This window comes from Carassius auratus, chromosome 10 (genome assembly GCF_003368295.1).
Source record: "Carassius auratus strain Wakin chromosome 10, ASM336829v1, whole genome shotgun sequence".
Taxonomy (NCBI): Eukaryota; Metazoa; Chordata; class Actinopteri; order Cypriniformes; family Cyprinidae; genus Carassius; species Carassius auratus.
Genome location: NC_039252.1, coordinates 5,953,026 through 5,965,200, shown reverse-complemented (window position 1 = coordinate 5,965,200; position 12,175 = coordinate 5,953,026). Strand labels below are relative to the sequence as shown.

The 12,175-nt window shown below is 37.8% G+C and overlaps 1 protein-coding gene across 3 annotated transcripts in view; it reads right to left on the bottom strand.

Annotated features, from left to right (window-relative positions):
- LOC113109665 (spermatid perinuclear RNA-binding protein-like) overlaps positions 1–12,175 on the bottom strand; it is an 81,178-nt gene that overhangs the window by 34,353 nt on the left and 34,650 nt on the right. For all 3 annotated transcript variants that reach the window (XM_026273378.1, XM_026273379.1, XM_026273377.1), the window contains exon 3: positions 1,136–1,277. In XM_026273378.1, the coding sequence (XP_026129163.1) occupies positions 1,136–1,138 (3 nt within the window). In that variant the 5' untranslated portion in view covers positions 1,139–1,277. The remainder of the gene's footprint in view (positions 1–1,135; positions 1,278–12,175) is intronic.

Genomic DNA, 12,175 nt, shown 5'->3' with positions numbered 1-12,175 from the left:
CTTAAAAAGCTAAAACATGAACCTTGTATTTTTGTTAAAGCATTTATTTTTTTTCTCCCTAAAATTATTATTATTTAGGCTTTAAAATGGTCTAAGTTGTAATTTTTGCAGTGGTTATGTTATTCCAGAGCTTATAAGATTTCTTTATTTGTATTTTTTTTTTACATTTATTTATTTAGAAGGTTTATTACTGACCTCATAATATAAATTTTTCACAGAAAGTCACCTGGTAAAATTACATCATGTTAACATAAGGTTTAACTTGTGGCTATATATTAAAAAGTACACATTTTAGCATGTTACCTCCTTTACTTCCATTGGATATACAGAATTTTTCCTCATTTTTTTAAATGAGGGATGTTGAGTCAGAATCACTTTCAAAATTACACAAGAAATGCTCGCGACAGAACACAACTTCAAACACAATACTCAGAATTGGGAATTCATTTTCAGACTGCCATTCATTGCATAAGGACAGTATAGGCATTTTTTCCCCCTCAAAGTCAATTTGTTTGGCTTAGCACAAGGTCAGGCTGACACACAGCCAGAGTGTGTGTTAGTGCAATTGTTCATGTGTGTATGTGGGCTCTGCCAGTTTGGTCACAGTTTGACAGGAAGTCGAGTGAAACCAGGAAGGTCACCTCGTTATGTGCAAAATAAATCGATACAGATACAGGCTGAGAAGACACCGAAAGCTGCTAGAGTGAGAGAAGTGGAAAGCGCTTGTGTATTTATGCGTGTATGGGCTTGCGTGTGCATATTCAAGGTCACCCCAGCAGCGGCAGCAAAGCTGGGTTAGCATTAGAGCTCACGCTAGCAGGGCGCTCATTACGTTGGGTTATTTATGAACCTCCCCCCAACTCTCAGACTTTAATAATTCAAACAGCACAGCCCTACAGTCCCACGAGAGCCTGCTCCCACCAGCCGGAGGTGAGGGCCATTAATCAAACACTGATCTCCTCCCCCCGTTTTCTGTCTTTCTCACAAGCCCCCATCACATTTTCGATCACATCTCAGCTGGTTTTAGATTAGAGCGGTTTGGACAGAAACACGAGCATGGGAGATTTTGCAACATAGACATCAACCTTGTGCGATACTTAACCAGCTACACAAACAGAAGATGGGGGGTTTTTACCATGGCGGCTGGAGGATTGCAAGGCGCGGTGTGTCCGTGAACGTGTGTTTGAGAGCGCGGAGTGTGGAGACGGGGGTCTCGGGACGCCCTCTCCTCATGCGCTCCCCTTTCTGCCCCCCTGCTGCGCCCGACTGCACCAAACCTGCGAGACAGACAGTAAACAACATTAATTACATGTATCCTGTGCAGTTTTATTATTAGCATTACACAGGGTTAGTGCACAAGAAGGATAAACAGCACTGAAACCTAGGGGACTAAACGTGTAGCATCAAAAACCCTCAGAAGGTATCAGTGACTCTTTGTTTGAAAATGAGCAATGCAGTATATGGACGTTATACATATTTCATGATCTGGGTGCTGCCACACAACCGAGATGTGGCCTGTTGTTCTGTCGGTTTATTTCCCGACACAGCGAGGTGTTTGCATGTATACTAGTTTTACAGAGCACTTATCGGAGCATGTTTATCAGGCTTATCCTGCAAAGTGCTTCCACTACTTAAGATAAATATGGCTGTATGTGAAAGTCATCTAAACATATGCCGGAATCATTTTGAGTGGCGTCAATAACCATCATTTGTGGATCAAACATTGAACTGTAGATTTTTACTCCACGTAATCCCTTCTTATCTGGCCAAATATCTTCCCTGTATTAATGCAATTTTCCTGGAATATAATTTCATTCTCTGGATTATGGCTTTTAGAGCTGAGCAGATGTACTCAAAAAAAAAAAAAATGGAGTTCAGGCCAAAAAAAAAAAAAGAATATCCAAAACCGGTGAGGGGAGAGAGCCATTTCAATAGTAAAGTGCTGTAGTGTTTTTGGTAGATGCTATGCTGCTGTTAGGAGGTTGTTGCTAAGGTATAAAAAGGTTTGATAAATGTTATGATATGCACCCTTTTTTTTTTCATTGCTAAGGTATTTCTAGATCAGTGGTTCTCAACCCGCGGCCCGATGTGGCCCGTCAACAATTTAGGTTACTAATGAAATATAAGCTATATCCTCATGTTTTTGTGAAATTATTTTGATTATTTTGATATATTATTTTCAGACATGAGCAGACCTACTCACAGAACGTTACGCATTTAACGAACACAAGCGCGCACTTTGGCAGAATTCAATTCAAACAGTCATTAACAGCCATTAGTTAAGGTAAAATTGAGCATCAGAATGGACAAATTTGTTTTTAAGGGAGAAAAAAAGAAATGTGAAAAATGCCAGTGAATAAACATGACATGTACAAACAAGAATAGTCGCAGTATCAGTGAAGGAGAATAGCTGGATTTTCGGTTTGCCACGCAACACACTTGAAGAAGTTCAGGCAAATAACACCATATACTACGTAGCAATCCTTAATTGAAGAAATGTGGCAAAACATCTCTGGAGAGAACCTCATATTATTGTAATCGAAAGTGCTTTCCATATTTGGATCAACATAGGCTACATTTGTGAACGCACATTTTCTGCAATGTCACGCTCCAATGCGCGTAAAAATCGTCATCGGAGAGTGTGTGCCGAGGCTCTGAGCAGACGACAGGTGCGCGTGGTCAGTAGGCTTCAAAAGCACAACTGCACATGTGCAGGCTTTGTGAAGAAGCTCATTGCTACTCGAACCTGTGCAATCCGTCAATAAAATAATATAAAGACAGTGATGTGCAATAATTTTGGGCAATTGTTTGTTAACATGTTTGTTGCGGAGTGGACCATCAGCCTGCGCATTCAGAAGTATAAATTGAAGTCTACGTCCGTGCTGGCCGTGTACCCATCCGGATTGCTCATGCGGAAAGTATAACACAGGCTTTACAATCGCAACTTCTTTGTGCTGTTACTCCTTTCGAGCTGAATCTCACATAATTGGTTAGCTCCCGACAGCATCAGGTGTTTTATTTATGGGGAGCAGAATTATTTATTTATTTCAATGAATGTAATAGATTAGATATCATAATATTTAGGCTATAATACTATAAATCAGGTTGGTTTGTATTGGTGACGTAATATGTAAATTATATGCGTTCAGCCCGCGAGACTTGGACCATAACGCGGCCCACTGGAAAAAAAAGGTTGAGAACCACTGTTCTAGATGGTCTATAATAGGCATCTAGTAAGATTTTTTATTTTGTTTTAAACAATACTATATCCAGCAAAAACTGAACTAATCAAAAGTGACATTAAGTTTTTACAACAAAAAAAACTATTGCAATTAAATGCTGTTCTTGAACTTTCGAATCTTCAGAAAATACTTAAATATATGAAGTAGCACCAACTTCAACATTGATAATAGTAAGAAATGTCTCTTGAGCAGCAAATCAGTATTATGATTTCTAAAGGATCTTGTGACACTGAAGACTGGAGTAATGATGCTGAAAATTCACAGGAATAAATTACATTTTAAAATATATTTTCATATAAAACAGTTATTTTAAATTGTAAAAAAATATTTCATAATATTACTAAATTTATTTTTGATCAAATAAATTCAGCTTAGGTAAATCAGATTCCATTCTTTGGTTGATTTTATTTTGTTATGCTTTGATTACTAACTTGCTCTGGTTCGTCAGATTATCTACTTTGCACATGGGCTGCTGGGAATTTTGTACCAGTAAACGTTCATCAAAAGACATCTGCACAAAAAGTGTATATTCCTCCTGAAAGCTTGAAATTCCAAATGGGACACAAGGGAGCAAAAACCACATGACCACAAACCCGTATCTAGTGTGTCTTTGAATGAATGGGACAGTGTTTCACAAACCAAGATCATTTGCATGCTCTGCTTATAGCACATCATATAAAACCTTCTCAGCTAATGTACATATTACCCAATAATCCATTACCAAGACAACGATGAATAGGAAGAAATAGTGTCGCTCAATAGGGCGTAGCTTATCTCCCGAGTCCCTTTATGCACCAAACATCTACTTTGACATCCTTTTAAGAGATGAACAAGTGTATCTGGTGAGAGACCCCACACCGCTGCCAACAGCGCAATTACTACAGCCCTGCAGATCTTCTGTAATAATGTTCAGTGGAGTGTGTCCACACAGAGACATTCACAGTCTGCTCGCGGACGGCCCTGCTGTCACTGCCTCGTTATCTGCGGCACAATCTGCTGAAAACACAGCGCATACCAAACCAGACCGTTCAGAGAGATCATTAGCCCCGAACTGATCATCATTTAAACATCTACAGTAAATGACTGATCATTAAACGATGCACATACAAACTTCAACACGGTCTAGTTTACAACTGTACGTCAATAATTACAAATACAAAAGTCGATTTATGCATGAGGTTTACCTCAAAAAGACAAAAAAAAATCATAATAATCCTTTCATAAATGACGTGACAATATAAATGTTATAATTACTTTCCACTTTCAATTACTGATTATTCACTACCTGACTCAACTGGCACAATAATATAATGCTTCGAAACATCTTCATTTGGGGGGTTTTCTCGGTAAATAGGCTACCGTACTAATTCATGAATCGTCACATTAATATTCTGCAATTCAGTTAAATGTTTTCATCAATTAATATAATTTCTACAATTTTCACACAAAAAAAGGAAACGGTTCATTCAATGACAAATAAGAAAATGGAAAATATTTTAAAGACCTAGTTTTAAACATGTCAAGTTGCAAAAAACAACTTGTGTTTTACACTATTTTTAACAAACATTAGGCTTTTAGATAAAAAGTCATATAAAGTCTTTAGGATATCAGCTTAAAAGTATTAGCGTTAACACTTTACAGTCTCCCTATAATCAACTAAAGTGATTGCTTATTAGCATACGTATTACTACTGTAGCATATTGGCTGTTTATTAGTCCTTATTAATGGCTTTTAGATCCCTTAATCCTACACTATACCTACAGTAAAAGCAAATTAGGAGTGTGAGGAAAAAGCTATAGTTAATAGTTAGTTAACAGTAAGTCCCTTATGAATTGAATAAATGTAAACACACAGTAATTTATTTTTCCGATTCTTTTAAAACACACTGTATGAGGTCACCCCCTCCCCCCAAATATCAGGAAGTGATTCTTAAGCATAAACGAATCCATAAATGTTCTAGGTTCAATTTGGGCTCATGATTGAAGACAGCAGGAGATCATTGATGAGCATGCAGTGTAAAAGACATTTAACCTCAGTATTTCAGCATGAATAAGTAGACATCCTCCAGCTCGTAGGAAACAAGTGAAAAGAAGGAGATTTCTCAACACTGCCCGCTTCACCGACCTTCACTTTCACCTTCTTTCTGCCTGATGTCAATCCTTTAATCATCCTCTGGTTCCCTCTAGGTTTGGTAATAGAGGTATTAGAAGAGCATGACTTTAACTGGATTCTGTCATCAGGACAGTCCGGCCTTCCTGTAGACAGCCTGCCCCGCAAACAATTACAGTCCAACTTTGCTGCAGAATAATAGGCCAAATAAAAATAAATGTCCACCCTCCAAATCACTTCCAGGCTTTAAAAGAAAATAGTGAGCCATACTGTACCTCATGTGCTAATGTTTTTAATAAAGTAGCCTACTTACAAATGTATATTTGTTAGCATTAAAAGTTTGAGAATAAACAAATATCTAATGCTGAGACTTAAATTGAGTGAGTGGGTATTAATCTTAAAGATAACCCAAATCTGTTTGCTCATTTGAAGTGCCTTGTTCCAACAGTCAGTGTTGTGTTAATATTGAGATCCACGAGCCTGGATTCGAACACTGGACACCTGAAGTAAAACAGCGCTATAAGGTGCGTTACCCAAGAGGCTATGGCACGGCCCTATTATAGTTTTTATTAATATTTTGAATGAGATTTTTTTTTTTTTTTTTAGTTCAGTTAAGTCCAGTAGAAAAGTATTTTATTTTCATGTAAAGTTTTTTTTGTGTGATTTTAATTTTAGGAAGTTACCATATTTATTATTTTTTCTTTTTTTAAACTCATAATCAGATGTTTTTTCATCATCTTTATTTTTCTAAAACAGATAATAAATTAGTTAAAATTCACTTGAAAAAATTTTTAAAATAGTATTTAATTGTATTTAGTACTTATAATGCTAGCCTTAGCAAGACAAAGGAATCAGAAATTTATTTTTAAAAATATAATTTCCATCATTAAACAAACTGAGGTACTGAAATACGGGGAAAGACACTTTTTTTACTTTCACAAAATATCTGAAAAATTAACTTTTTAAATGGCCAAAAGTGCTCATAGTTAAAGAATAACCAAATAATATGAATTTTGTTATAAGCTCTCCTTTTAAGAAAAAATAGGACCCTTAAAATATAATTTCTTATAACAACTCATTAAAAACAGATCTTCTATCCATTTAAATGAATTAGTGTCAAAACTCATTAAAACTCATCAATCCACCCGAGACTTGAGACAACAGGGAGCTAGTAGAGAAAAACATTGTTTTCATCTAGCAAACAGAAGAATGAAAGAGATTTTAAGAGGGGAGTAGGTTACGATCATATCGTTGCCCCAGTGCTACTAATTACACGCATTCATTTTCTTTTTCTTTCATTCTTCCCTGTGTTTTAAGGAAAGCGGTTAATTTCTTCTCTAGGGTAATCAACAGACAAAAGCTTGTATTAAATGAATGCGTCTATCAATCAGAGCCTAGATAATGTTTTCTACAAGTCTGCCATTTATTTACCATCCAGAGACTCCCCAAATCTCAAAATGAGCTTGTGTTTGCATTTTCGCTCCCTCATTACCAACACCCCCCATCAGATTCCTCTAAGGAAAACCATTCTGGCCTGCAGGAAAAAGCACTGGCATGGTGGATAGCGTCTCATTAGTACGAGGTTGCCAGATCAGCGCCACACTTCTCTGCACACTGATTATTGGATGGCCACTTAATGAATCTTACACGAGGCAAACAGCACCTGCTCCCAAGGAAAAGACTCGGCCGTTGGTTAGGGTGTGTGCAATAAACAGATGCTTACAAACCATCATTCTGGGAACCGCAACTCGAGGAAATGTTATGTTTAGGTTAGCGCTGGGTTATTCTTACAGCTAGATATAAAGTTGTCTATTGACGCTTTTATGAGTTTAAACACCATTGCTCATGCAAACATTTACTTTAGAGCCATTTTTACCTCTATTACGAAGTCTATTAATAGTGACCCCGACGTACCTCTATATTGAGAGTGTGGGTTAACAGAAGGAAATAGTGAATTTCTGAATAAGCCATCTTTAGACTGACATGCTGGTTGAGTGCAGTTTTACACCCAGACAGAGGCACACATGAATGCACGTGCACGGAAAGCCAAGGAAGCTCTTCTCATGAAGCTTGCTGAACTCTGAGGTTGAAAATCTGAGGTTTCTAGACGTGGCTGCATAACTCATAACTGTGAGATGTTTCATTTCTGTAGTGGTGAAGTCAAGTCAAGGTTCCAGCTCAAATACATTTAAACAAATCATCCGACACGTTCAGCTGAATGACAGCCGTGAGAAACAGCCATCACTGTTTCCTTTTAGGCTCAATAATAAGACACACTGAGAGGAAAACATCTGATGAAAAGTCTTTTGTTTTTACCCATTTTAACCTGTAGTAAACATTTTCAAAAGAGCTGTCAAAGAATAATTCATAGTGACATGAAGAGAAGAGTCCTAGAGAGAGTCTAGGATAAAGAAAATAAAATAAATGTGACTTTACTTACTTTAAACCAAGTAAACATTTTAGAAAATTAATTTAGAATATTTACAAAAATTATATCATATTTAACATGTTTTTTTCACACCATGAATGCACACATTTATAATTAAAAAACAACTACTTTTCATGAAATAAGCCATGAATAAGCCTGTATTAATTTGACCAAGAATACAAAAAAAGTAATATTGTGAAATATAGCAATTTCTAATATTGGTTTCCTATTTTAATATACTTTCACATATATATATTATATTTATATGACACAGGCAGCACAGCAGCATATTAGAACGATTCCTGAAAAGAATAATAATGCTGAAAATTCAGCTTTGATCACAGGAATACATTACATTTTAAAGTATATTAAAATAGAAAACTGCAATAATATGTCATAAAATAAAAATAAAAATCTAATTTATTTAGCTTTGTAAGAAATAAGATCATCTATTAAATAAAAAAACACCAAGAGAAAACTTTCAATCCAGGTTTGAAGAGAAACATTTTAAAATCACATTTTAAAACAAGTTATGTTTATGTGCACTGAAGTCTTTTTTGATGATAAATCTGTAAAACAGAACAAAAACACCCTGAAAATTGAGGCACATCTCAGAAATTCAACCCCCCCGAAGTGGACAAATACTTTTCCTCCAACTCTCTAAATACAACGAGGCAACCGGACACTCAGGTTTCGAATACTTAAAATCAATTTGAAAATGCTTCAAAACACTTCTACAGCAGCACCATGCTGAGGTCAATTTAGCCAACTAAAAAGAAGTCATCATGAACAGATGCATAAATCTCTTAACAACCGGCTTCATTCAAAGCAGAAAAATACTAAAGGTGCCAGAATAACACTATCTGTTAACAGTAAACACGATGCAAACAAACTCTTCCAAAAGCCATGTCCATTTACTGAGATCATCATGATCTTGTATTCCAGAAATCTGGAGAGGTGTCTTGATTAAAAAATGGCTTGTGTTGAAGTGGCAATGCGAGAGAAAGTGCAGCTTCACGCATTTGTTGATCTGGCAGTGAAGAAAAACGCTGAACACGCTACAGGGAGAATGGATGACATCAATAAACAAATAACTGCATTGTCAATATTTCAGATGGAGAGGTGCTTCCTGCTGACTGTAGGTCCACCATAGGGACAGAAATGAGGGAGAGAGTCCAGCAACTTCCTGTTGTCATCCGCAATCTCTCACTTAGACTCACTTTTCTCTCGCATAATTCTCATTTGTCTCACTTCTACAGTACTGCAACTTCCTCAATCACGTTCTGACGGCCTAATGTGACGCTGACTAACAGATGCAGAGCAGGCGCAGAGATCCATCACAGCAAACACAACTCAATGTTATACTGACAGGATTAAGATGCTGTCATTTTTCATGTTTGTCATTCACTTCAATGTGGCTAATGGCAGAGAAAAGACACGCTTTATCTTAAACAACAAATCAATCAATATTCCGTTCAAATGAAATGATTCAACTTCTTAATAAAAGGTTTACTACACACATTGGCTTAGGTTAAATGTTACATTAGTGTGGGGATAAACCTGATCTACAGTACTGGTTCACTCGTTTGTCTTGATAGGACATTCCCAACGAGGAACGGCAAACTGCTGAACTCTGCTGGTTTTATTAAACCAGACGCATCAAACTGATTTCTTAGATGTCATACACACTAACACATACTGTACATGTTCAAATCCCCTTACACACAAACACACACACAAACCTAAACAGCACAAACACAAATGCAATCAGTTTTTGTGTTATTAAAATGTATTAATTTAAGTAGTTGCTCTGAAATAAACAGACAGAGAATATCTTTGGACTCAAGAGATTATGGCTGCTTTTATAGACATTAAGATTATATGCACTTTTTTAGATTTTAGGTTTCAATAAAGCTCACAGAAGGCTATTGCCTTTGTAAACTACAGTCAAGCTACTGAAAAGTTATTGGTTGCAAGCTATGAAGAACTTCACAGCGTTTATAACAATTAATTATATTTACAGCATTAATTGCAATAATTAAAACAATGATCAATTACAGAGTCACTAAACAAAATAATGAAACATTAAGGGCTCTAACTTTAAATAATGCACACTGTAACAAACACAATAGCACAATATTACTCCAAAATCCCATCGGAGCAAACCAGACTCATTTACACCAGAAATACAGCATCTTTTTTATTTTTATTTTTTTTTTAGACAAAGGCAGATTTCAAAATTCACTGAAATTGTGAAATATGGTGTATGTGTTTTTTGCATAAATTACATGATCAAAAGTTATAATTTTATTTAAAACAATTATATAAATTATAAAATGTGACAGTCCAGTTCACAAGCACAAAAACACTGAGTTTCTCAGCGGCTGGACTATAAAGACACAAAGACTTCTACAGACTTCCCAGGATGCTTTGAGCCTTCAGCAGCTTCAGTAGCACTGTAAAAGTGCTAAAAATACAGCTGCCCCTGTTACAAAACAAGAGCTTAAAGAGAAAGCCATTTAGAGTGGATTAGATCTCTGGAAAAGTGTTAATGGACAAAGAGAGGAAACGCATACAACACTTGTTTAGCACTTCCAGTTAAGATACAGTATTGATGAAAACTTTAATAAAGGAAGGATGTACAAAAAAATTAAAAGGAAACCGAGCAGGGCAGAGGGAAACTCAATGAAGTGAACTGATGCAGGAAAGAGACTGAGAAAAAGATTGGAAACACCACTTGACAAGAAAGAAAAGCTGATGATTGAAATATTAATGTGTGGTGTGTGTGTGTGTGTGTGTGTGTGTGCATGTGTTCACACAGGCAGAGCAAGAGTGTGAGCGTGCAAATTCAGGTCGCTCAACACTTTGTGCCCCGCTGATCAAAATCAAAGAGGCTCTAGAGTAGAACTGAGCCAAGACAACAGTTAAACACAGCTCAGCGGTCAACCCCAAAATCATCATCTCCCTGTTTCATTCAAACAGATTTCAAAGAGATGATACATCACAGCTCAGACACTCTGCAGGAACACTACACTATGGGGCAGATGTGACCTAATGGTTATAGAGTTGGACTTGTAAACTGAAGGACGCCGGTTTGAGTCTCGGTGCTGGCAGGAGTTGTAGGTGGCGGGGAGTGAATGAACAGCTCTCTCTTCCACCCTCAATACCCATGACTGAAGTGCCCTTGAGCAAGGCTCCCCGGGCGCTGGATATATATCTGCCCATAGCTCCGGGTGTGTGTTCACTTCTCACTGCTGTGTGTGTGCACTTGGATGGGTTAAATGCAGAGAATTTACTGTATAACGCATGTTTATTTCTTAATGCCATTCCAGCATCTATGGCTATATCCATGACGAGAACCAATTAATCCATACACAAGTCTCGTCTTTACACATTTTGAATGTTCAGTTAACCTAACTTGCATGTCTTTTGGCTGTGGGAGGAAACCCATGCAGACACAGGGAGAACATGCAAACTCCACAAAGAAAGCCCTCCTGTCCTTCATGCTGTGAGACAACAGTGATAACCACTGAGCTGCCCAATTAGTTAGACATGCTTTTGGATGAATACAATTCAATTTAACCATTATAAAGGAGTCCTCGAAATTTTTTGGTAAAAAATAAAACATATCTTAGTGCCCTGCGTTTCCCATCATTTGGCCCTTTGAAAGGACCCTTATATAACAGCACATGGCTCACTCTTCTCTTTGCGCTTTAGCTTCACACACTGACGCACAGAGTGGATCGGTGCGTCAGCTCCCCTTTAGAGTCGCGTCCAACCTTGGGTCGCTGTTGCTCAGTATCACGGGCACCATCTGTTCATACTGCAATCAACCCAGCGGGCCGCCCCCCGCCGCTCCATCCGGTGCCAGCTGAGGAACCGCTCCTGCGAGGTGTGTTTGAGAAAGTGGCGAGACAGTTTATGCAGGAAGAGGAATATAGAACAAGTGTGGCTAAGCCGAAAGAGGAAAAACAGAGGGTGTTTGTGCACCTCAGAGCCAAGTCGAAGCGGGTCAGAGAATCCATTCATTCCTGGTCAATTTGGGCATGTTACTCGACAACACCAATTCATTAGCGTGATCCCTCACCGCCTAGCTCAGAATAACCCACCCTCTCCGACCCACAATGCACTGGGACAAGCAGTCTACGGTCAATCAGATTGAGCAATGTTGTAAATATTTCAGTGACCATTTCTCTCTCAAATATCGGTTTACTCTCTTTGGATTCAGAGCATGAATTTTTCACTAATTCGGCAGTCGGAGCGGCCTGGTTTTCAGGGCCCCTCTGAAGTCGGATGGCGTTAGAAAGAAAGGAATGAAATGTTTGATTATCAAGCGAGGGAAGCGGGTTTATTCAGACACCCACACGTGCGCTTTCATAGGCGGCCCTGACCTTGA